Genomic DNA, 27,979 nt, shown 5'->3' on the forward strand with positions numbered 1-27,979 from the left:
AGACACTGAACATCCTCCTAACATACACAATTTACACAATTAGCTTTACATTTTCAGAATACAAACTGGACGATTAAAACAGATCGCCCTTTGGTATATGGAAACATAAACATTATTTCAAGATGATGTTAACAATTTATGTACGTCACAATTTTCTAGGCAGACTTTCAATATTTTCTCGAGTACAAACATTCCAATGATAAAAGGTTAACTCAGACTTAAGACAAACTCTACTTAACTTAAATTGCAACGTGGCACGGGAGAGAAAGAGAGTGAGGAGGGGGGGGGGCAGGAGAAAGACTAAGAAAATGACCTATTTGTCCCAATTAGCACATTAATAACTAATTAGCAGTTATTTGGGTAATGGTGTCTTGGCAGGTGAGGCTGAGAGAAAGTGGAAAGAGAAGAAAGTGGAGGTTAGGAGATTATAAAGAAAGGGAACTGTTATACTTAGCGGAATTGAAGGTTACGGAGTGTTAGGATGAGGGAAAAAATGACTGTAAAGAAAAGAAAGAAACATGGAAAGTGAGCCCAGAAGAAAGGGAGGGCCAAAGGTAGCATATAAAAAGCAAGAGGCACACTAGGAGAAAGTAAGGAGATGAAATAGTGTAATGAGAGAAGTTAGAGTGTCGGGACGTGAAGACAAGAACAAATAAGTTATACAAAGTGAAAGAAAAGGACTTTTAGACCGAGAGAAAGGGGTATTAGAGAAAGAGACCAACGTTAAGATGGATAATTTAAGGAGAAAGAGAATGTGAAACACGGAAGCAGTGGTAAATAGAGAGAGAGAGAGAGAGAGAGAGAGAGAGAGAGAGAGAGAGAGAGAGAGAGAGAGAGAGAGAGGACGTTATTTTGAGTATGGGAAAAATAAATGGAAAATCGTATGAAATTTAAGTGTGAAAAAATGCCCTCTGAACATTATAAGAACCCGTCATCTAACTCTGAACACACATCAGAACGCCATCGTGTATCCTGTAAATACTTCAGAACTCCTTCTCTTTTCTCTAAATACTCCAGGCTTTTATCTCTTCCCTTTAACTGTTTCAGATCTCCTTTTCTTCCCTATAAATACTTCACATCTCCTTCCTAAATATTTTACGACTTAATCCTTTATAGAAGATCTCAAGAACTCCATATAATTTTTTCCTCCTCAGACCTCTCCAGAACTCTTCAATCACCAAACTCACTAAACCACTCCTTACACACACACACACACACACACACACACCTCCGTCACTTCCACACTCACTCACTCACTCGACATCCCAAGTCTCCCCCCCCCACTTCTCCCTTACTCCATCCCACACTCCTTCTCACCCCACCACAAAAAAGGTCCTTCAGCCAAGCACTTTACAAGATTACTCCCCATCTTAGAGTTTCTTGAATATACACACAAACGAAGGAGTGACTTGGTTTGAGGAAATGGTTTTATCGGTCTGCAGGGAATACTTGAGTCGGTACACCTGAGTTATGAGATTGACTATTATATATAAGTCCGTCGTGTGGACTCCCCCTCCCCCCCCCCTCCTCTCATCGAAGGTTACATGTGTGGTAATGCATGAAATTGATAATGATGATAATGAAATAATGAGAGTTTATTTTGAGAATAATAATAGTAATGAAATTGATAAATGTTTCAGTAGGCCAACTTATAAGGTTGGGTAGTTTAAAGACAGAATTATAATAATAATAATAATAATAATAATAATAATAATAATAATAATAATAATAATAATAATAATATGGACAAATTGATAAACAGACACTGAATATCTTGGAAAAACGAAAGAAATACAATTTGTAAGGCATAACCGTGTGTGTAGACATATTAAGTGAACGTCATGTAGGAAACGCAGATATAAATGAGTGCTGCCTAAAGTAAATTGACACATCCAGTATATGAAGCGTAAAGACGTGTCCGAGCGAACGCCAAGATACGTAGAGAGTTTGGTGTATAAAGTGAACGCCATCCACTGTAAAAACGTGCATAGGTTAACAAAAAAAACCCGTAGAGACGTTTATAAGTGAACAACGTCTAGTGAGCGTAGAGAGCGAATTAACATAATTGAACGTTATTAAAGAACGTGTACAGTATACGTGAACGCTATTAGAGAGCGTGTACAGTATAAATGAACGCTATTATAGAACGTGTACAGTGTAAGTGAACGCTATTAGAGAACGTGTACAGTATAAGTGAACGCTATTATAGAACGTGTACAGTATAAGTGAACGCTATTATAGAACGTGTACAGCATAAGTGAACGCTATTATAGAACGTGTACAGTATAAGTGAGCGCCATCAAGAGAACATGTATAAGTGAACGCCATTAAGGGACTCTATGATGGAATAAGGATTGCTCAGCAGGGCCATATACGAGACATTAGTAGAAGGATCTTATGTTATTATCATCACCCCTGAGAGAGAGAGAGAGAGAGAGAGAGAGAGAGAGAGAGAGAGAGAGAGAGAGAGAAAGAAAGAGAGAGAGAGATCCTAATATGCAACACCTGGAGTTTGTTTCTTTCCTTCTCTGAATACTAAACTTTTCCTAAATTCCAACCAGCCAGAAATCTTCATGGTAGTCGATCGTTCGGTCCGTTATGTCTGTTTGGTTTGTCTGTCAGTCTGCCTGTTTATCTGTCTGTCTATTTTGTTTGTCTTTATTGAAGGTTGGATGGTTTGTATGTCTGCCTGTCTGTTTCTATTCCTGTCTGTCTATCTGTCCGTCTTGTTTATATTCATTGACGGTTGGATAGAATGTCTGTGTGTCTGTCAGTTTGTCAATCTCTCAGTCTGTTTGTCTGTCAAGTTTCATGTCAATTAGTCTATCTGTGGCTCATACCATCAAAATTTATTGATTTTTTTTTTTTTTGGTAACGGCAGAGACCATCACGCCATCTGTCGATCTGTCTGTCTGTTTGTTACACGCGTCAGTTAATTCTGTCAATCGGTGGTAAACAGAAGGAATATCCCTTAGAAGACAGACTATGACTATTGTGACCTTGGTGAAGTGGTAGTGGTCAATGAACGTCACAATGAACGTCACAATGAACGTCACAATGAGAACATGACCATCACTGCTCCTCCATCGGGGTGTTAACTGGGCAGCATTCCTTAAGTGACGGACGGGAAGAAATACGGACAGATAGATGGATAGAAAGTAGGACAGAAGAGTGGAAGGATAGAGAAACAAACAGACGGAAGGAAATACGGACAGATAGATGGATGGAAAGTAGTACAGACGGGGGAAGGTACAGATAAACGGACGGACAGACAGCCGATAAAGGCCTCTGGGTTATTAGGCAGATGGACAGGGACAGTATCGATTAGCTTCACACTAAGACTTTCCTCCTACGAGTGTAAATTTTCTTCAAACAAAGAGTGTGAGTGACTGGGGTGGAAAGGAGGGGGCGGGGAGGGGAATGGGGGTGGTGTCTGTCTCTTTGAGGTATAAACAAGTTCTTACTCCGCCTCGACGTCTTATTATCCAGGGGCGTCTCGCAAGTCCTTTGAGATGAAGTTCTTTCGCTTTGCTTTCATGACCAGGGTTACCGTGTGTGCGGAGGAAGGAGGGGGGAGAAGGGAGAGGAAGGATGACGCAGTGTTTATGAGAGGGAAGGAAGGATGTGAGAGAGAGAGAGAGAGAGCAATTAAATAATATGAAAACTCAAAAATTAGTTGTCAATCTCTTTTATTTCCCCTTCCCTCCTTAGGTCCTCTACGCCCCACTACATTATTCCCCTCTAATAAGCTAAAAAAAGAAAACTTTGAAAATATGATCTATAGTTTGGAGTAAAAAAAAAAAGAAGGAAAATACGCTTCTGTTTTACGCACAATTTATCGGACCAATATTTTTCTTACGGGTTCAGTACACAGCCCCGAGTGAAGAGATGTTTGTCATCTTCAAACACTTAAGTGATGTTTACCTGTATATGGCTAGTTTAATAACAGAGGTAAGATAGTAAAATAGAGTAAAAAAAAGCATCTTGCAACTATCCTCCTTCCCCTCCTTCCCTTTCCCTTCCTTTCCTTCACCCCTTTCCACAACCCCCTCCCCTTTCCCCCTAAAAAAATTTTAGCTTATTTTCACTAATAGTAATAAGGATGAAATATAATTAGGTTTTACGGCATTATAGCGATCAGTTCCATAGCTGAGTTACATAAACAATATTTTACCCGGAGAAAACTGATATGGGCCTGAGGTTTAGTCTGTCCAGTATGGTGAACATATGAGGGAATCCTAAGTCGTGTGAGAGGGTGGAGAGAGAGAGAGAGAGAGAGAGAGATTTTGAAATATGAATCTGTCTCTGTCTCCCTCTGTACTCATGTAAATATGTATATAAATAAATTTCACAATAATGATGTTTAAATATGCAAAGGGCAATTAAAGTTAACAAATATGAATTGTATTTTTTTTTTCAAAGACCATTCTAATTAATGACCACCGTGATACAAAAATTATTAATTCATTTGTAAATTTAGAACACCTGTTTCGATTACGGTATAAATGTATATTGTACTTATTAGTAACTATTATAACTTGTACTTAAAAATACCTCTTATAATTTGTACTTTTAAACACTTATTACATTTATACTTATTTCTCATGTACTTATCAGCAGCTGTTAATCTGCTTGTTATCACCTTGACCCTCTGTAGGTTTCCGAGCGTGTCTGTCTGTGCTTGCTTGCTTGCTTGTTTGTTTGCTTGTTTGTTTGCTTGTTTGTTTGTTTGTATGTCAACACCATCGTCAATATCAGACCCATAATGACACCAAAACTGTACAGCAGACACTAAACTTTTTTATTGTCAGGTCAAGATCAAAGTTGAAGATCATAGTCATTGATAGTTAAGGAATCAATTTTTTCGTGATGACTCTAATGTGAACCACGGTAGGAGGGTGGGATTTGTTGCATTAGATTTCTCCATGTAGGTCAAATTAAGTATATTTTTGGGGGGGATGATATTTCGCTATGGCGTCAAGAAATCAAAAGAAATCGAGTTTAGTAATTAACTGCGGAGATGACTTGGGGTAACACACACACACACACACACACACACACACACACACACACACACACACACTGTCCTACATAAATTCAAGGCCACTGCCCATCCCCAAAATTGCATAATGCGTCAGAAACTGTTTCATAAAAAAAAAAAAAATCTTCAAACTTGGTAGAGAAATCCATTATAGGACCTTTCATCGGGTCATAAATGAGAGCCTAAGCGAACATTGAAATGACGTCACGAGCTTGGGGTTTCATGCTCCAGTGAGAATAGCAACAGTAAAGGCGAGGTTCGGTGTGTCATGTCTTGTTGTATATGTCTCTCTAGCCCGTACTCACTCCTCTCTACCAGTACTCATATGTGTTGTAATACTGTTTTGCAATACTGTACTGTAATATGTACTGTAATATTATGCACTGTAATATTATGTACTGTAATATTAAATGCTGTAGTATTATGTGTCACGAAAATTATAATCAAACTATTATTAAAATTTTATAAAATTATCAAGTAAATTATAATTTAATTATCAATTTAGTTGCATATGTACATACACACAGAGAGAGAAAGAGAGAGAGAGAGAGAGAGAGAGAGAGAGAGAGAGAGAGAGAGAGAGAGAGAGAGAGAGAGAGAGTCTGTTTTTGTATGTATGTACATAAACAGGGGAAAAACTCAACAACAATGGACGAGCAGGAACCTAACACTGACGAAGGGAGATAAAAGTTCATATTACAATATTCACGTCTACTATCAGGGTAACAGGTTTCACATTACAACAAACACACGTACTGACACTCCAATCATTTTCACTGTCCTTTTATTTACGGTAACTGTGAGAGGAGTGACGGGGCGGACAGACGGACATAGAGTATATATATATAGATCACTATTATCCTAGATGCGGTAAACACACCTCAGTGAACCATTAATATAAAGCTGATAGGTGTACCTGTATAGCTTGGGTCGTCATTAATGATGGCATGGCCGCTATTATATAACCTATGTTGTATATTACTTTCTCCCATTAACGGCAGCACAAGTAAAGCCCTGATGGATGTAGGATTGTGAGAGAGAGAGAGGGAGAGAGAGAGAGAGAGAGAGAGAGAGAGAGAGAGAGAGAGAGAGAGAGAGAGAGAGAGCACCATTGGTATAAACAGCACAATAAAGTTTGGAAAATATATATCGACGAAAAATATTGAGATATATAAAAATGTATATATATATATCCCTCATCATCATTCACGTCAGGAACCTTTGTTATCGTTTTGTTTATATGTGTGTAACTTGCAAAACATTCAACATATATCATTTTATCTAAACATTGCAGGCGTCGGTAAACACTGTAGGTAATGTATACACCAGAAAATGAATACCAATTTCCATTTCAATTGTACAAATACATAAAAAGAGAGAGGTGGGGGAGAAGTGGAAGAGAGAGAGAGAGAGAGAGAGAGAGAGAGAGAGAGAGAGAGAGAGAGAGATACTCAACTAAAACTACTCATCTCTAAATAAAGTTATACTCTATTTTATTACACATTTTATTGTTTATATATTTCATGCAATATCACCAACCACACTGTTTAATATCCCAGTATACTCACATATACACACGCCTCGTATATCAGTTCATGTTATACCACGAAAATAAATATGTCACATTGTTTTTGCGTAACAAGTGGTATATAGTCGATAATACCTGTAATGTGTTGGATGACCTCTGTTATATATCCCCGTATTTTATGTTTTCCATCCGTATACCAACACACACACACACACACACACACCATCAGTGTCTCAGTCCTCCAAGAGTCTAATAACATAAAGACTCGTTGGAGCTCCTGATATTCAAATTAGATATTAGCATATTAATCGTGTAAGAAAACCCTTTACCCTTAAGTCAGGAGGGGTTTGTACTTCTCCCCCTTCCCTCCCTACCTTCTCTAACTTCTTCCCTCCCTCCCCTCTCTCCATCTCTTTTTCCCTCCCTCCTTCCCTTCTTCCCTCCCTCCTTCCTTTCTTCATTCACTCCTTCCCTCCTCCCGTCCCTCACTACCTCCATCCCTCCTATAGTCTATCCCTCCCTCCCTCCTTCCTACCTTCCCTCCCTCCCTTTTAATGGAACTTAACCCTTCGCGGAGCCTTCTGAGGGATATGTATTGGTCTCTCCTTCCTCCCCTTTAATGTAACCTTCCCCTAATGGAGCCGATAGCTATAGTAACTTTAGTGATTGAGCTCAAGAAGTAGCAATAAATTCTGGGAACTCTTGGTGAAACAAAGTAAGATATTAAATTTCGATCATTCTATATAAACTGTTATTGTTACTGATCCTGACGGGGGGATACTGAAGAGTTCACCTTCACGATGAGGCAGGAGCAGTTGCCTACCTGAAGGACCTAACGACCTAATGAATTATAAGTAACTAGTTAAGGATGAAAATATATTTACTTGTGGCTGTCCGTCGAACTTATGATATCGTGGTTTCATTTTAGTTTTATTTGCTATCGTATGTTTTCGAAAAGTAGTAAGGATTTTTTTTTTACGAAATTCCGTGGATGAAAAATAGTGATCGTCACATTTTTTAATATCGAGCGTTATTTCTGAATGTCGATGAGTTTGGTGAACGTCCTTACTATTATTACATTGACTTGTTTACCCACATGACCCAGCACTGCTTGTAGCTCTGTAGTTCGTATCCAATTGTTATATATCAAGTTATAAAAATCACCCTCATACATACTCCAGCCGTGGTAGTGTTACATTTGACCTTCCATATCTCCAGTAAGTTGGCCTTCGATCTGTTCACCATCTTCCTTTTCCTTTCATTTCCTCCATTAGTGTCGATGGTATTGTCCTGGATGGTGTCAGCTATACTGGTGTAACCTAAACTATCATCATTTTTTTATGTTTATCAAATTAATCCTTTATATTACAACTTCAGGATTATATAATACTTTACATTACAAAAAATATAAAAATATATGTTCATCCAGCTTTTGAACTTTTCGTCATTAAAATATTTCATCTACAGACATTCAGAAATCAGCTTTGAAAAAAAATAATGTTATAATGAATTTGTTGCATTTACGGCGGGAACGAGAACAGCAAGGTGATAATTGGGAAGAACTTGAAGAGAGAGAGAAATTCAATAATGAAGTGAGAGGAAGAGTTAGGATTTTAATAAGACTTAAAGAGCAGTTGATTCCCTTTAGAAACTGATGGTAAATGAGGAGGATAAATGTTTATAAGAGAGAGCCGGAGAAGAGAGAAAGAGAGAGGGGAAGGGGGGGTAGAGTAAGAGAACGAATTATTGAAAAGAAGAGAGAGGGAATGATAGAGAAATACAGAGATCCAGAGAGAGTACATAATAATAGTTTCAGAAGCTTCTATAATCCGATTTGGGGCAAAATCATTTGGTACTTTCTTGTAATTTAATGTGGAATGTGTGTGTGTGTGTGTGTGTGTGTGTGTGTGTGTGTGTGTGTGTGGCAAAAAGTGCACTAGACATAAAAACATCCCCACTGGAAAATAAACAGAATCGTGTTTTTCAGTGTAAACAAATAAACGCGCATATATCCTCCTTGTTAAGCAGACACTAATTCATGGCTCGCTGTACCCTATATTTTAACACCAAAAACGTAAAAGGTAGTAAAGGGGACAAAAAGTTACAACAAATAAAACAAAATAAAGCACTGAAAACTATTGCAAAATTATAGAAACACTGAACTATTTTTGTGCTAAATATATACAAAGTACAAAAAAATATAGTACTGCTATAGTAAAGAACATACAATTAAAGTTAAAAAAACTATTTAAATGTAGAAAGTAAAAACAAAATATAAAAGGCATAAATAAAAAAGTATTTAACAAACTACAGAGGATTGGAAAAAAACAGCTCGAGAACGTTTAGAATGGAGGACTGTGGTCGCCAACCCTCAGATATGAGGACTGTATTCTGATATATATATATATATATATATATATATATATATATATATATATATATATATATATATTTCATTACCCCAATAAAGCACGCGGACTTCTACATACAATCTACACCTCAACCCGCCAGGATTCGAACCCACACCCCACGAGCCCATGACTGTGACCGGGGAATGCTACCTCTGGACCACCAGGATACTAAAAGCAGTCCTTGACTCTGTTATATTTCACACAAAGCCTGTTCAATGAGCTTATGGCGCCGTGAACCTCTAATGGGGACTACCCGTATCACGTAGGTGGTCAGAGTAACGTTTTACCAAATCCGGCTTCGAAACACGAGGATCCATATATATTTCATCAGCCCAATAAAGCACGCGGACTTCTACATACAATCAACACCTCAACCCGCCGTGTATGTTATAAATGAAAGTAAACTTAAGGTGAATGCGGAAAGTTAAATAGTATACAAATGAAAGGCAAAGTAAGTAATTCCTGTAAAATGAAAATAGAAAATGAAAACATAAAGGTTAAAATGAAAGTAAAATAAATAATATAACAATAAAGAAAGAAAGTGTAAAAAATTGAATTGAACCAGAAGAGCTATAAATAAAACTGAATAAAAAACGTGAAAATAAAATATAATAAAATCTCATTATACAAAAGAAAAGTAGAGTAAAATTTCAACACAATATAGAAAAGACGAGAGAAAAGAGCCCCACCAAACTAAACATTACTATTTTGCATATAGACACTTTATCACGCTCTCTGAAAGTAATCAACAATGTGCTTTATAAACCATGAGAAAAATTTAAAACTAATTTACTCTCTACCCATAAAGGAGAAAAAAAAATATATACAAAAATAAAGACCATCTCTGAGCCCAAAGAGAGAGAAAGAATATAACAGAAATTTCAATTATTCTGTTGTGAGTTACGAATTTTACATAAGGTGTGAAAATAAATGTTTGGGTGTGTTATTATTTTCTATTTATGTAAGTTTTGAAACTAAAAAAACCCACAGTATGGCGGCATTTGTGTTTGGGAGGTATTCTACATACAGACACACACATACACCGACACACACACACACACACACACACACACACACACACACACACACACACTCACACAGAATTCATGAAACATTTATCTTAACAATAACAGTTGACACTTACTCAGCCCCTCGTAAGTTTGCTTAGCTCGTAACTCTATCGTAAAGTAAGTGCTCACATTATCGGGTGTTTGGTCAAATGGTCCCAAGTTTTATCTCACATAACCTAAACATAAGGATTGGAGGCCCCAGTCCTAGTGAAACATCAGTCTAATTGTTAGGTTAGGTTAGGATTGTGACCTCTTAGGAATGAACTTTATTCCGTCAGGTTAAAAATTGAGGCTTATTAGAAATGGAGCCAAATACGACAAAGCCTCAATCCTATTTGTAAGATTTACTTTCATTTGGTTGCGTTGGGTCCCATTAGAACTGAGACCAATTTAGGCAGACCCTGTTTGCACTGGGGCCCACTCGACCCACCACCGTTCTGTCGTAAATAGTCAGTTTACAGCGTGTGATCGTCGGCCCGTCTCCCTTATGTACTGTTTCGATGCAGGTGGGAAATTCCCCTCCACGGTTATGCTAAATAGATGCAAATTTTGTCTCTGCGAATTTTTCCCTTCATTTCTTTGCGACTCGTGGTACAGTATTTTGGGCTCATATGCGAGTAAATGTTGGAATTTCGGCGTTGGGAATTTGTCTCTGGTCGATTTATGGAAGGTTTTGGAGAATAAACTTATAAAGGAATGGTGTGGTTAACTTAGGACTAGGGTAGTTAGTAATAAAAGTTGTTTTGTTTGTTAAATAAAGGTTTAGCGAAGACTGTTGTTGTTATGTGAAGACTACAGAATAAATCTCTCTCTCTCTCTCTCTCTCTCTCTCTCTCTCTCTCTCTCTGTGTGTGTCAGGTGTATGTAGCACTTGGCTTAAGTGTTGGGCGGTAGTGGACCTTGATTGACCACTGAGCAACAAAGCTTTTACGGTGTTTATTTTCTCAGCCTGACTCACCCGCCGCTGAGTTCAGGGTCAAGCATTTTCCTCACAAATGATTGGGATTGTCTTACCCAACCCTCTCACTCATCTAGTTCTGCTTTCTGGGTTTAATTTTATTTATTTATTTTTTTATTTTATTTTTTTTCTCGTAGCTTGGATAATTCTACCTGATATTCAAGACTGTGGAGGACTTGTGTTTCCCAGGCTGCTGGTAGGTCGATCTGATGCTACTAGTCATGTAACTCGCCAAATTACCAATTATTTATATGGTTATAATATCCAAAGAATTTTTTTTAAACAGCTATGTGGCAGAGGTAAAGGGTAGATAAGATTATTAAGAGGTATATTTTTATTTTTTTTATAAAGCTATATTTAATAATTTTTAATATTATATTTTAACTCGCTAACTTAAGATACGGTAGGTAGTGAGTGAGACAACCTAAGCTAAGTGAAACACACACACACACACACACACACACACACACACACACACACACACACACACACACACAGTCTTCCTCCCTGCTGGACACCTACTACTAAGACCACACTCTTAACACAGGTTCTTATATACGGTCCTGTGGTTTCCCCGGAAAGGCTCATCGTCCGGTGTTGTGTCTGCACTTACCCACCACACAATGCACCACATCACTATAAACTAAATAAAATAGTTGGTTGGTGAAAGCAAACAGATCCTGGCGTCTAGATGGGCGTGTCTTTTACATCCAGTACAAAAGCTCCTCGTCAGATGTCCTGTGTATTACCTCTTAACCTCTTGCACATGTCTGGATCGACTTGTGTTCATTACCTACTGGAAATATTACCTGATAACCACAACTAAAGAGAGATGGTTTCTACATTGTTTATTTTCTTCTTCTTTGTTTTTGCCTTGTTTATTTTGGTTTTCTTTTCATCTTTTCTGGGTTTTTTCGTGTGGAATTGTCTCGAATTTTTTTATCCTCTTGTTTAATCTTGTATTATTAGTTGATTTTTACTTTGATTTGGTTTTGTATCTTTTTTATCGTGTTTTTCTCTTGGTTTTAGTTTATCCCTTCTTCTCAGACATTCTTTCCCCTCTCACCTCCTTCTCCCTCTCCTCCCTCTTCTTTCCACCTCCCTCCCTGTCCTCTCTTCTCTCTTCCCCTTCCTTCAGCACTTAGCCAAAACCAAGGATAAACCAATTCAGTTATCTGCCTCACTTACCCCTCCTTTCGTCCTCCCTATTTCCTTTCTTCCCTCCCTCTTATCTCTTTCTCCCCTTCCACCGACACTTACAATACCTGCCATTCTCACTCTTTTCTTTTTGTTCCTCTCCTCCCATTTTCACTCTTTTCTTTACAGTTTATAGGTCTTCTCACCCCTCTCTTTCTCTTACATTCTCCTCTTCCTCTTCTTCTCCCTTTGTTTTGCCCTTTCCCACTCCACCTCTCTCCTCTTATCTCCCCTTGCCCACTCACCCGATCCCCACTTCCCATCTATTTCACCTTTTATTTATCGTTCTTTTCCTATACACACTCCTCTCCCTTCGACCCATTTCCCTCTTCTCCCTGTTTCCCCCACTTTCTTCCCTCTCTCCACTCTCCCTCTCCCCTATTTCATTCTCCAAATTACTCTTTCCTTTCTTCTTCCTCTCCTCACTTCCCATTCACCGTTTATCTTCTCCCGCTCTTCTTACTTTCCCTTCCCTCTCAACTTCTCTACTTCTTCTTCTCTTCCAACTTTCTTCCTCTCTTCCCAGCTACCTTTTATTTTCTCCATCTCCCCCTCCCCTCATTCTCCCCTCACTTCCCCTTTCTCTTCACTTCTTCCAACTCCTTCTCTTCCCTCCTCCTTCTTCCTCCCCCTCTCATTTACCTTCTCTCTCCTCTTTCTCTTCCAATTTTCTCTCTTCCCTCCTCCTCCCTCCACACTCCTCTCATTTACCTTTTCTCTTCTCCCTCTCTTTCCTCCCTCTGTTCCCTCTTCTCAGTCTCTTTCCTCCCTCTCTTCCCTATTCTCCGTCTCTTCCCTCCTCTTCCTCCCCCCACTCCCACTTCATTTACCGTCTCTCTTCTCCTTCTCTTCCAACTCTCCCTCTCTTCCATCCCTCTCATCCCTCTCCCCTCACTCACCTTCTGACCATTGTTGGACCAGGTGAGGGTAGATGGAGGCCGTGATCGCAGCGAGGTGCAGTTGAGGCTAATAGTTTCCCCATCTCTATACGATGCCTCCAGTCCAGTCACCCTCGGCTTCGTGTCAGTGGTGTCTGCCGGAAGAATAACGGGGCAGGAATTAGTGTCTGGAAACATGGTGAAGCTGGGTGGTTAGTGTCTGCCGGAAGAATACCATGGCAGAAGCTAACATCCGGAAAACATAATCATCCCCCGGAAACATTAACGGTGAAGCTTTATTATCCAGGCTGTGTGACGGTAAAATTGGCATCCGGTAACATAAGGAAATCTAATCATTGTTTTAGGATGTCTAACGGAAGAATAACATAACATGAATGAGTGTCCGGTAATAAAACAGATTATGGTTACTCTCCGGGGAATCAACTGCAAGAATAACGAGACAGGAGTTAGCGTCTGGCAAAATAATGGGTCTACGAGAAGAGTTGTAGCGACTGGCTGGAGACGTGGGAACCAGTTTGTGTGTGTGTGTGTGTGTGTGTGTGTGTGTGTGTGTGTGTCTACCGGAAGAATAACAGGTCTTGGGTTAGTTTCCGGTTAAGTAATGGGCCAGAGGACAGTGTCAGTGTAAAAGAGTTAGTGTTCGGTAGGAGGTTTTATTTATTTATTTATTTTATTTTTTTCCAAGTAAAATAACGTGGGGAGGAGGGAGTTGTAACCCGGCAAAATAATAGTGTAATGTTAATTTCCCGGATGTTCTTCAGTGTAGGAACATGGTGAGGATATCTGCCGGCAAAATAACAAACTAGGAGGATAATGATTCAAATGCTTAGTGTCTTGTGATCGAGGCAGGCATTAAAGAAAGAGAACTGGACTTAGGAGATAATGGTTAACCTTACTATAAAATAATATATGTGTATATATTTCTAGCTAGATGAAGTAAACGAACATAAGAAGATTATTATAAACTTCAACAACCATAGCAGGAAATTAACAGGCAGGGGGACATAGCTGTTTCTCCTGTATCTGTGCCACACTTGTTTTTATTTATCTTTTATCTTTGTCTTTGTATATGTCTTTATCTTGTGAGTTTCATTACATTTAAGTGTCTGTGTATCTGTCTGTATGTGCAAGTGTCTGTTTCTTTCTGTATCACTGTGCCTCTGTTAATACTCACAGTGTATGAGTTTCTGAGTCTGTGTCGCTGTATGTCTCTATAACTCTCAGTATGTCTTTGTGTTATCTCATTGTCACTATGTCTCACTTTGTCTTTGTTATACGTCCGTGTATTTGTTCCTGTGTGTTTCTCTATCCATCTCTTTCTCTCTCTCTTGTTTGTCTCTACGCTTATTTATTTTTGCATAGGTCTCTCTCTCTCTCTCTCTCTCTCTCTCTCTCTCTCTCTCTCTCTCTCTCTCTCTCTCTCTCTCTCTCTGTGCCTGCCTATGTCACCCTATATCTCTTATTTGTTCCTTGTGTCTATTACTATTGTACTGTGAGTATAGTTTACTGTCTACTAAACAGACAGACGGTACAACAACTGACAGATACAAACTGGTAAACAGACAGTTGACAAAGATTCAGACTAACAGACAGACAGACAGCAGATGACATGAACCGACATATAAACAGACAAACAGACAGACAGAATGTGACAAAAATGTAGAGACTGGCAACAGACATACAAACAAACAGACAGACAGACAGACAGACAGGAGGAAACGCTTCATCTGTGGCTGAGTGGGTGATGAATCTACATCAGAGGAAGTGCTTTCCATTTGTCATGTAAGCGTGTTGTGTGAGATGCGTGTAGAGAGAGAGAGAGAAGAGAGAAAGATATAAAAGGGGAGATAAATAGGAAAAAGATTTAAAGAAAAAAAAAGGAGAGAGAGACAAAGAAAGAAAAGTGGAGAGATAGAACAAGGAGATAAATACAGGAAAATAAAGACAGAGGAGAGAGTAATAAAGAAAAAGGGTAGATAACAGGGATGAAGAGGGAGAAAGGAAGAAGGAAAGAAATTATGTAGAGAAAGAGAGTTAAAGAGAAAGAAATGTATAGCTTTAGAGAGGTAGAGAAAGACAGGAGGAGAGAGAGAGAGAGAGAGAGAGAGAGAGAGAGAGAGAGAGAGAGAGAAGGGGGGAAGGGAGATAAAGAGAGAAATATAGTAGAGAGAGAAGAAAATGAAAAAAAAGAAAGAAGATGGGAAAGAAAAATTAGAAAATGAAAGTAGACAAAGAAAAGAGAAAGGCTAAAGATTATAAACCAAGGAATACAGTGAATGACAGAAAGAGAAAAGGGTTTGTGGCTGAGAAAGAGGAGAAAGAATGCAAAAGAAAGAGGAAGAAAAGAGCTCCAAGCCTAATGAATGCTCACACGTAATTAAAATTCATATAAACAATGTCACAGGCGCCGGGAAAAAACAACAACAACAACAAAAACAGAAGAGATAAATGGCGAAGGTGGAAGGAAGACTGTCATAGGTTGGAGAGAGAGAGAGAGAAAGAGAGAGAGAGAGAGAGAGAGAGAGAGAGTAAGATTAGAGAAAGAGAGAGATAGAGATATATTATCAGAAATTAAAGAATTGTGCGATAGAAATAACAAGAAAGAGAGAGAGAAAGAGAGATGGAAGAGAAGCTGGTATGGAAAACAAGGTAAAAGGGAATGTGATAAATAGTGTGGATATGAAGGGAAGAAAACTTGTGAAATAAGAGAATGCAGGTGTAATAAGGGAGGGGGAAACGGGAGGAAGAAAGTGAGACGATGAGAGTGACCGGGAAGAAGGGAGAGACAACAGGATGAGAAAAAAAAAGGGTGATAAGAGGGATGGAACAAGAAAAGGAAAGACGAAATATTATCCAACAGATTTAAAGAGAGAGAGATAGAGATAAATCGAGAGAGGGGATGGGAATAAAGAAAGGAAGAAATAAATAAGAAAGAAAGTGAAAGAGAGGGAGAAAATGAATTGGGGACAGAATTAAAGACAGAAACTGCAAAAGGGTAGAAGGAGGAATGAAAGGAAAAAGAGAGAAAGACAGAGAGAGAGAGAGAGAGAGAGAGAGAGAGAGAGAGAGAGAGAGAGAGAGAGAGAGAGAGAGAGAGAGAGGTACTCCAGACTTACTAGCTGCTTCAGGTACAGTATTTCCAGGCTACATCACCTACAAGTTACCCCTCAAGTAATGTCGTATTCTTGAAGAGCTGCTCAGATAACTTGCTCCCTCTTCCTCATCCATCCTCACACGTTCCTTAACTCCCAGGGCTGTGATGTCATCCCTTTATACCTATCCCAGCATTCCCAAGCTAAGGGGATTACGTCTTCACTCATACCCCTCTCCTCCCCCACTCCCTCCCTCCCAATCCCCAATCCCCACCTGCCCTCGGATAATCCCGCCGCAAGCTACAGTGGGAAATTCCCTCTCCACACCCCCACTTCACCTTACTCCTGAAGACCCATTTCTGGAAGCGGGTCCTTGGGTGGGTCCCGTGTCACGAGCTGCCCGCTGAAATACTGGCCCATTTAGTCTCGGCAATGATCCCCTGAACCACGACCCCGCACATTGGCTATCCTGGGGAGGCTTTTGGAATCCTTCAGCGCCGCACCATTACCGCCTGCTCCTGTTACTCGGTCGCTGAGAGATATCGCGTGTTGGCTGTGATGGCGCTGGTGTTAAAGGGTGCCATATTTAGCTCTTAATACCTCGAGGGATAGAATGTTATCTGTGATGACGCTGGTGTTGAAAGATAGAATGTTAGCTGTTATGGCGCTGGTGTTGAAGGATAGAATGTTAGCTGTGATGACGCTGGTGTTGAAGGATAGAATGTTAGCTGTGATGACGCTGGTGTTAAGGTGCCTATTTAGCTCTTAATACTCAAGGGATGAGAATGTTATCTGTGATGACGCTGGTGTTAAGGGATAGAATGTTAGCTGTGATGACGCTGGTGTTAAAGGATAGAATGTTAGTTGTTATGGCGCTGGTGTTGAAGGATAGAATGTTAGCTGTGATGACGCTGGTGTTAAAGGATAGAATGTTAGTTGTTATGGCGCTGGTGTTAAAGGATAGAATGTTAGCTGTGATGACGCTGGTGTTAAAGGATAGAATGTTAATACTGTGATGACGCTGGTGTTAAAGGATAGAATGTTATTGTGATGATGGTGTTAAGGATAGAATGTTAGCTGTGATGACGCTGGTGTTAAAGGATAGAATGTTAGTTGTTATGGCGCTGGTGTTGAAGGATAGAATGTTAGCTGTGATGACGCTGGTGTTACCAAATAGTGTTAGCTGTGATGACGCTGGTGTTAAAGGATAGAATGTTAGATGAAGGATAGAATGTTAGCTGTGATGACGCTGGTGTTAAAGGATAGAATGTTAGTTGTTATGGCGCTGGTGTTGAAGGATAGAATGTTAGCTGTGATGACGCTGGTGTTAAAGGGTAGAATGTTAGCTGTGATGACGCTGGTGTTAAAGGATAGAATGTTAGTTGTTATGGCGCTGGTGTTGAAAGATAGAATGTTAGCTGTTATGGCGCTGGTGTTGAAGGATAGAATGTTAGCTGTTATGGCGCTGGTGTTGAAGGATAGAATGTTAGTTGTTATGGCGCTGGTGTTGAAGGATAGAATGTTAGCTGTTATGGCGTTGGTGTTGAAGGATAGAATGTTAACTGTTATGGCGCTCGTGTTGAAGGATAGAATGTTAGCTGTATGGCCCTGGTGTTGAAGAATAGAATGTTAGCAGTGGAAGTTAGAGGAATACCACGTTGATGACAAATACAAGCTCACCAAATACACCAATATAAGAGATCTTAATGGCACTGCCAATAATCTGTGGCGCTTTGCATCGCCTTTCACACCATTTCTTTCTTACTGTTCTCATTTTTTTCTTTCATATTCTTTACTGTATTTTCTTTTGTCCCACATTATTTCCCATCTTCCATGCCCATCTTCATCGTCTTTCTTCCTTGTTCTTTCCTTTCTAAGCTCCTCTCAACCCTTCTGCTAAATTCAGTTTCATTTCTTTCTCCGTCTCTCCCCTTCTGTTTACCTTGCTTTCTTTCACTCTCACATTATCTCTCCATTCACATTTATTCTCCATCTTCTACCTCTTCTTTGTGGCGTTGTTTTTATTATTCCTCTACATGTTTTCTTTCTTTTCGTGTGTGTTTTCCATCCTTTCTATTTCCTCTTTCATTACCCTCTCTCTTATCTCTCACTTATTAAATTATCTTCCTATTTATTGATTTTATTATTTCATTTCTTTGTTACCTTATTCTTAATTGTCTCATCATCTTCATCATCATCATTATCATCATCATCATCATCAACCTCTTGCTCTTTTATACCTTTCGATTTATTATCCTTTTTTCCTGTTCCTTACTTCATATACTGTGTAATTATCTCCCTTTGTTATTTTATGGATATTGTACTGTTTTGTTTGTATCTCTGAATCATACTTAGAAGTAATGTTGGCTGCTCTGACTTTCCACCCCTACATGTTGGCACCCATACTTTATTCACCCAAACACGTTAGTAAATCCTATTCACTCACGATGGTCAGTGACTCACCTACGATGGTCATGTTGGCAGACATGACGTGGGTGTTGAAGGTGGGTCCCTCAGCCACCACCTCACACCTGTAGTTGCCTGTAGAGGAACTCTGTACGTCCAATAGCTCCACCTCATGTAGACCCGACCGTGCTGGCTGTGGGGGGCACGATTTATTAGTAATAATAGTAAAAATAATAGTAATAATAATAATAATAACACTAATAATAATAATAACAACACTAATAATAGAAGTAAAAAAATGACTCGTGAAGCCGTGATAGTGGTGGTGGGGGCCGGCGGTCCTTTATTATATTACAAAAAAAAAATAATTGGTTGATGTATATTTGTTTAGGGTTTCAATAACATAGTGTGATTAATACCTGGTAAATTATAGCATATCCATCATGATTAAATCTTCCTTTGTCAAATTTTTCAACAGGTCACAATTGCACACACACACACACACACACACACACACACACACACACACACACACACACACATGTATATACATATATACATGTGTGTGTGTGTGTGTGTGTGTGTGTGTGTGTGTGTGTATATGTATGAGCAATTGTGACCTGTTGAAAGCGATGACCGACTATATCTTGAGCGGTCCAACATACCGTCATTATGGTGGAGCAAATCACTAGCTGTTGAACGTTAAAGATCGGATCAACACCTGTCCGACCTGCTAGTGACTCCTATACCCAGGTACATTAGGGGCCAGAGTCGTCTTGTGTACCGGTTATATAAGGTAGTTATTTATTTACCAAGTACTCAACTACTCGTCAGGTAATTAATTTAGCCTTAGTAGCAACAATTGGTCTCAGAATTAAGTCTAGATATACATACATATATTACCATCATCCACTTCTTCCATCGCTAATTTTCAATAACAGAAACAAATTATTAATCGATTTCAATACAGGTGAAATAATCTCACTCTTCCGCTAGGTGTGACAATACTCCGTTCTCACTGCAAACAAAATGATAATTTATAGACGAGAAACAACGAACTAATGCTCCTAACTACACACTCAGCACGATTCGCATTATAAATTGTCGTTCAGAAATTTTACAACAAAAGCTGAGCACATATTGCGTCTAGCAGTGGCGAGACAGGTGCGTCAATCTGCTGCTGCTGCAACAATTAGTGCTCAGGTGTGATTCCACTTGTCAACACCTGTAGATAATTTTTTTTTTATCATTCACCATTATCTCTCTCTCTCTCTCTCTCTCTCATAATTTTTCTTTTCTCTCCTTCCCTACTCTTTCTAACTTATCCAAAACATGCACACACACACACACACACACACACACACACACACACACACACACACACACACACTGTAAAAACGAGAGCATTGCAACATTGTTTTTTTATTACTCACGAAAAAAAAACTAAATAAATATGAATACATACATAACCCTCCATGACCCACCATAAAAATAATATCTCGGTTAAAACTACCATTACACTCCATTGTTTTTTACGCTAGTTCATCTACGTCACTCTAAGTGCTTAAGAATGTATGACTAAAATATTCTCTGCCGGAACGAACGTTCATATTTTTGTCTTTCTTCTCAACAAAATTCAGTGACCGAAACAATCGTATTCCAACCCAGAGAGAGAGAGAGAGAGAGAGAGAGAGAGAGAGAGAGAGAGAGAGAGAGAGAGACCTCCTCACAAACAAGATAAACATCCACACAATCCACATCCACACAATCATTCAAACAAACAATCGATCAAACTCTTAACAAAATTTACCATCGATCACTTTATTTGTGTACATAATGTTTGTTTGCATAATTTGTTTTGTTGTTGTTAGACGCTATTCATTAATTAACTCATATGATTGGGGGTAATTAACGGGGTCATTAATACATATACCTATCCATATCTTATATAAGTCAGTATTTATTTTATATTAATTTACTGAGGATTTTCTACATTAATTTACATATTTACGTGAGACTATATATTAATTTTTTAAGGTATATCCTTATTTATATTTCTACTTGCTTATGTATTACTTTATTATTTCTAGTTTTCTTATATATTTTTTTTCTTGTTATTTATTTGTTTTCGTGTTTCCTCAAGTACTGAAGTTGTTTATTTTTCTTTGTTTATATATTTGGTTTCTAAGTCTCAATTAACTGATTTTTTTGTTCTCTTATCTTCTATAATTTATTTTTCTTATTATTTACTCGGTTTTTTTTTATTTTTTTTTTACATATTCATTCTCTTATTGTTGGGTTATTTCATCTGTCCATTTATTCATTCATTAGTAGGCTTTAAAATAAATTAGAGATCACGTGGTTAGGCTAGATTAGGTTACGTTAGGTTAGGTTAGGTTAGAGTTAGGATAGGAGGAAAGTATTTATAAGGTTAAATAAATCGTGGGGTTAATCTTCATGTGATCTTAAATAGGTTATTTTTTCTTTTTCTGTAACGTAAATTGTAATCAAGATCTGATATTTTATCCCAAATTCACTCGTTTTTATCCTATTGGCTGATTCATGGCAGATTTTCTCGTTAAGTTGGGTAATTCAGGCGAGACTGTTCGGATTGGCTGGTTGACGCCTGGTACTCTCATCTCATTGGCTGATATCCTAGACCATTCAGGGAATTGATTTATTCATTTGAGTGGTAATTAATTTTCAAATCATACCCATTGTCCAGCTTTTGAGTGAGTGAGTGAGTGAGTGAGTGAGCGAGCGAGTGAGTGAGTGAGATATTAGCAGTTAATACATAGAGAGAAATAAAGAGTAAGAGATTGCGAAAACGAACAGAGATGGAGAGAAAAGAAGTGAGTGTGTGAGTGACAGGCCAAGAAGCAGAAATGGAGGGAGAAAGGGAGAACGAGAAATGAACGAAGCAAGGAAAAGAGAGAAGAAAGAGAATTAGCGCAACATAGAGAACGGATGAGATACAAGCAGAAAGAGAATGAAAGAGAAAATGAGATAAGGAGAGAGAGAGAGAGAGAGAGAGAGAGAGAGAGAGAGAGCTTTTAGTTTGGTAAACACACAAGCGATCAGGAAGCTGCGTCGTTTGATCTCGATAATAATTGAATTCACGAGTCAAGGAACACAGAATATAGCTTAGAGCGACCTACCTGTTTTAGAGGTTGATTAAATACGGATTTATTTAATATTTTGAGTTGAAGGAGTGACCTAAATTGGAATAAAATTGACATATGGAGAACGAACAGTTAAAAAAATCCGAAAAATAAATTGAATAAATCCTGTTTTGAGTTTAAATGTATCAAAATTTTTACGTGTAGGCCTGTGAACATTAATTATCCGTGAATGGTTATTCATACAATTTCTGGCAATTTTAACAATGACTCGATGTTTAAAAGTTAACTACACAAATATTTAATTTAAGATATTTTGAGATTAAAGCTTTTATTACATACGATTATGTTATAGAAATGTTGAAAGTAAGACGTTTATTTTTTTGACTATGTAATGTTGAGTTGAGAATACTTAACAAAATCAATGGGTGATTATATACATATTAGTAACATTTTATTCATGATTAAAGTTGTATGGTCGAAAGAGTTGACTAAATACAAATTCATTAGAAAAAAAAATCACAAAATTATATGGTTCTTATATGTGAGTTCATATATTGTATAAAGGTATTAAGTCATATTTGTATAAGGTCTTAGTTTATATATATGTATACGGTGTTAAGTCAGTGTTGTATAGTTTAATTCGCTCTTTCGACAATCGTGCATCAGTGATTAATACTGACTCTCATTTGACGACAAAAAGTAGAAGAGAGACAAAGTGATGGAGAAAAGACAAAGGGAGTGAGACAGAGAGAGACAGAGAGATTGAGAAAAAATATAAAGAGCGGGGGACAGGGTGAGGCAGAAAAGAGAGATGTAAAAAATAAAAGAAAACGAGGGAGATACAGATAGGAATAGAAAAAAGAAAGTAAGAAAAATGCAAAAGTCAGAAAATGATAGACGTTCACAACCAAAACAGAAACTTAGTGCCTCGTATAACACTATATTCCACACCTCGAAAACAACGCAAGGAAGAGCAACCAACGGCGCCTGGCAATCCCCTCAACTCCGTATTGACGTGCTATTGGATACCATGCCAGACGAACGTTCGCCTGCGTTGTGCCCAGAGTAACGCAGACCTTTATGGTACGAATCTATCTTCCCCTCCCCCCCCCCCTACCCCCGCTGGTAAGTGAAAAAATTGGTTGTTTCGAAATTTGTTCATCCAAAACACTGAAGCAATTAGGGCCAAAGGTCAACCTGCCCTGACCTTTTAATTAATAGGTCACCGACGATGGGGAAAAATTCGTTAGTGGTGTAGACCGCATTAGTATGCAACCCAGATTAAGTGTTATTTTATTTGGAAAGTTGTAAATATAAATTTGATATGCTAATTAGTTGGTGTTTACAGAATATATGCTGAAAGTCTGGATAGGCGGGAATAACAACTCTCTTAGTGTCCATATATACGAACATTTATTTGATTTTTTTTAACTCAAACTTTTCCCCGCTCGATAAAGGGTTGCCGACAAATAATGAGTAAATATAACATTCACAATCTCCGTCCATTCGGTTGTCATTCAGTCATTCTTACTGCTCTAAATGATGTCCCTCCACGGTGCTGCCTTTCTATCACAAGACCTCAAATCTGGGTTCCACATGTACCTTCACATAAGCCAACATCACCCATGAACCACAAGTCATTCCCAAATATCACTTTATGTCACTCTTAGTTCCCTTTTTGGTCTTCCTCTTTTCCTCTTACCGTCTGGCTCTTTCTTATTCACTCATTTTACGAATATTTTACTTCCCTTTCTTTCAATATATATTTTCCACTTGAACAGACCCTGATCTGTTTTCTGCCAGACATTTTTTTCTTTCAATCTTCTCCTTTCTCTCGCTTGCAATTTTTCCTTACCTCTTGTATCCACAGTTCTAGCTTCACACCACATCTTATACCCACAGTCATTGCTTCACGCTACCTCTTGTATACACGGCTCTTGCTTCACACCACCTCCCGTATCCACAGTCCTTGCTTCGCACCACTCACTCATTCGGTTCAACTATTTCTTTATAAGTCCTCATCTTTACCTCTCTCTACTTACATTTTTCAATCTCCTGTTTCTTTCTCTCCATCCATTTCTCTGTGGTCTAGTTAATCATCTATAGATCTAATTGGTCCCGCCTCCATACCCAGGTATCAGAACCACCTCAATTTCTCCATTGCATTCCTACTGAAGATAACATGTGTTCTCCCTGTTTCCTTCCTCTTCTTTACTTCGTTGTTTTGTTCATACCCTCAACATTCCCTTGGTACTGTGAGCTCTCTTACAAAGCCATCTGTCGCCGTAGCAGTGTAATCTACAGACAGCAGCTCATCCTCCTCCTATTTTCATCCTACATCATTATGCACATCTCTCTGTCGCTTTTACTTCCATACGTTGCTACACCATCCATGCAACTATAAACGAGTCGTAGTGATATTACACACTTCCCCAGGACACCAGAATTCCCTCGTCTCTAAAAAAAAAAATCACGCTACTGCTTTATATACCCAGTTAAAACTATGGACAGTATTTAATAATTTCTTCATGAACTCCAAATGTTTTCAGTATTTGCTAAAATATTTTACGTGCTCTTTCTAAATACATTAATGCCCCCCAAAAAAGAGTTAATAGCCCTTAAAAACCTTTCATTTGTGCTCTGTAGCGCAATTACTTACTCGAGACATCCTCTTGTGGACCTTCATTGTGTTGATACAGTTCTCTCAGTAATAACTCTAACATACAGTATACTGCTCCTGTTATATACGACACCCTTATCCCTCTATGATCTTTACATTTATTCTTATCACCTTCCTCTTTATGCAGGGGATCTAGTTTATGTACGCTCTCTGTCATTACTTTGGTGGCCTCCCCTCAGATAACACACACACACACACATACAGACACACACACACACACACACACACACACACACACACACACACACACACACACACACACACACACACACACACACACACACACACACACACTCTCACACACAAATACATACAGACACACACACACACACAAATATATGTGTGTGTGTGTGTGTGTGTGTGTGTGTTCAGGACTACATTGGAATACATGAATAGCAAGCAGTAATTCCCCCACAGGACCCCAGTGTCTGTCTCAACACCTTCACTACTACACCAATTACTCCTCTTCCTCCCTTGTCCCTATCTTCTTTATTCATCACATCCATCTCCTTCACCATTGCTCTTAGCCTTTATATGTTATTTAATTTCCCTCAAATTTAACCACCTCCCTTGTCTTCATTTCTTCCTTTCCTCTTCTTATTTCCATTTGTCTTTATTTTCTTCATCATCATTATTTTATGGTGTTCATCATCTCCCAACTCCTCCTTCCTTACCCCGTTTCCTATTTGCACTCATATTTAGGATCTCTCCTTAACACCATCATCATCATCATCCTCTCTCTTCCTTTCTTACCTTATCTTATTATCATCCATCTTTATATCTTTCATCATCATCATCATTCTTCCATCTTTTTCATCCCCTCTCCTTTATTACCAACTTCTTTGGCTTTTTATTATTTTTTCCATCATTTTCCATCATCTCTTCTACGTTATCTTCGATTAATAGGGAATTTCATCACATTTTCATTATTCTCATTATTTTACGCTGGTCATTATCCCATGCCTCTCTTTCATCCCCGTCTTCTTCATCAGGTTTTCTTCGTCGTTATCTCCGTCGTTAGTCTTTCTTTATTATTCGTTTTGATTCTCTCTCTCTCTCTCTCTCTCTCTCTCTCTCTCTCTCTCTCTCTCTCTCTCTCCAGTTTTCTTCCTCATTCGTATGTTTTTCTCCTCCTTTACCTCATTCATTCCCATTTACCTATGTACTTTCCCCTCCCCTCCCTTTTTCTATATTTGTTTTTACATTTGACTTGTAATATATATTGATACTGGTAATAATAATAACAACAATAATAATAATAATAATAATAATAATAATAATAATAATAATAATAATAATAATAATAATAATAATAATAATAATAATAATAATAATGATGATGATGATGATAATAATAATACACATTTTTTATAGAAAAACACACACTTTCATTTATTATCATCGTTGTTACCTTTATTTTGTATTATTTTAGTGTACCTTACTTACTAAAACCTCTCTCTCAAACTCTCCTTTTCATATAAATTGCTGAAAATCTATCCGTGAATAAAAGGGAATAAAATAAAATGTAAAAAAAAAAGGTAAAAAATTCTCTGCCAACTATACAGTATTCAACATTTTTTACTGTCACAGCTAAATTGGGGTTCATTTTATTTTCTCCGAGTTATCTATTTTATTATGTTTTGTGAAATAAATTTGATTAAGCTTTAACCTTGTGAATAAACAACTACTGTACCCCTCACGGAAATATTATACGCGTGTGTGTGTGTGTGTGTGTAATGTATCAATATCTGTGCCTCTCTCTCTCTCTCTGCCATCCTCCTTCACCCTCTCCTTCTCTTTCCCTCTCACTCTCCTTCCGTCTCTCATCCTCCCTCCTTCTCTTAAGTGGTCAAGAGTGCCTTCTTAGTTTCTACTTGAGAGCCTCCCAGAATCAATCAAGTCAGTGGGTAAGTGTCTCCTCTACCCTACTCTATTCTATGGTGATCAATCCTTACGTTTCAGTATCCCCCACATTCTGAGTTAGTCAGTTTCCGCATAAGTTTATTTACCTAATAAGACAACGTCTGGATAAGTCAGTCTCAGAATTACGTAATTTTTCGAACAACTCAGTCACCGAATTCGTCAATGCAAAAAAATATATAAAAATAAATAAATAAATAAATGAAAATTCTGTCAACGTTAAGTACTTTTCAGGATAAGTGATTTTCGGTTTACCTAAATAAAAGTTGTATAAGTGAATATAGACTTATCCATTAAACCTTCTCCTTCAGCAGTCAGTTTCCTGGGTAGACTGGCCATCGGGTCTGATATTGACAAGGGAGAAGGAGACCTCGACCAGCGGGGCAAAATTCTAGTGGATAAAATGCCTCCGGATAATTTTCCCTCGGGATAAATTATTATTATTATTATTATTATTATTATTATTATTATTATTATTATTATTATTATTATTATTATTATTACAGAGTACCGTATTTCTGTTTTTTCACCACACACACACACACACACACACACACACACACACACACACACACACATCTCCTACTACATATCAGAATGTACTTCCAATGGCTTAATCGTCAGAGTAACAGCCGAAAAAAAATAAGTATATAAGGATTCGCATTGGACCGGAAAAAAAAATAACGGCATCACATCTAATCCAGTTATTGGACATTATAGCGACCATTTATATCAAGAGTGCATATAATAGCCCCATAAGCTAGCACTCGCCTCCATCTATATGCTAATTGATTTTTTTTTGTGCATTTTTCGTAAATTCTGGGTAGAAGAAAAATACAACTGGGATTTTTTTTCCTTGGGTGATATTAACTCCCTCTAAAATTTACGTTGGAATATTATATTAGCATTTATTGACTATTATTATTATTTTTTTGGGGGGGTGGGGTGGTGGGGGTGGAAGGGTACGTTTACCGTGTTAGTAATGAAGATGCTGGGGTGTAAATCTTGGGAAATGTGTCCGAGGGATTAAAAAAAAATTTTTACAGCTGTTTTGAATCTTAAGTGAAATTTATATGGTACTTTTGTGAATTGGTGAATGATGAATGGTGCCTAATCAATGGTGAATAAGGTTGAATCCTATAACGAAGTAGGTGAATAACTAAAGTGTATTAGATCTGAAGACTCTTTAAGACTTGGAATTATCGGTGCATAAATTTCGGAGTAGGAAGAAAGATTAAATCAAAATACAATTGATAGAAAAGTATTATAAATGCTTTTTCTACTTCATATTAGGAAATAAAATATAAGTTGAAAATTTAATAATTATATAACAACTTATTTCCCAAACGCTGTGAGGTATTCATCGTTAAAATTGTATTCCTCTTCAAATTAGTGGATTATCATTGGGGCGAGAAGAAAGTTGAGTGAACTGAAAAGAATAAAAATGTGTTCAGTGTGAGGATAATTGAAAACAAGCTCAGTCTTCATCTCTGTTTTTTATTGTCAAAGTTATCATCGTTATTATTATTATTATTATTATTATTATTATTATTATTATTATTATTATTATTATTATCATTATTATTATTATTATTATTATTATTATTATTAACTCAGGGAACATTGAAGTCTAACTCTGTAGAAGTTGGGTGGCA

General features: G+C 37.9%; 1 protein-coding gene across 1 annotated transcript in view; it reads right to left on the minus strand.

Moving 5' to 3' along the window:
* LOC121857409 overlaps positions 1-27,979 on the minus strand; it is an 86,471-nt gene that overhangs the window by 14,911 nt on the left and 43,581 nt on the right. Inside the window, exons 4-5 of the mRNA XM_042353451.1 lie at positions 18,660-18,795; positions 13,105-13,238 (exon numbers count right to left, since the gene is read on the minus strand). Of these exons, the coding sequence (XP_042209385.1) occupies positions 13,105-13,238; positions 18,660-18,795 (270 nt within the window). The remainder of the gene's footprint in view (positions 1-13,104; positions 13,239-18,659; positions 18,796-27,979) is intronic.

Source organism: Homarus americanus, unplaced genomic scaffold (genome assembly GCF_018991925.1).
Source record: "Homarus americanus isolate GMGI-L3 unplaced genomic scaffold, GMGI_Hamer_2.0 scaffold12143, whole genome shotgun sequence".
Taxonomy (NCBI): domain Eukaryota; kingdom Metazoa; phylum Arthropoda; class Malacostraca; order Decapoda; family Nephropidae; genus Homarus; species Homarus americanus.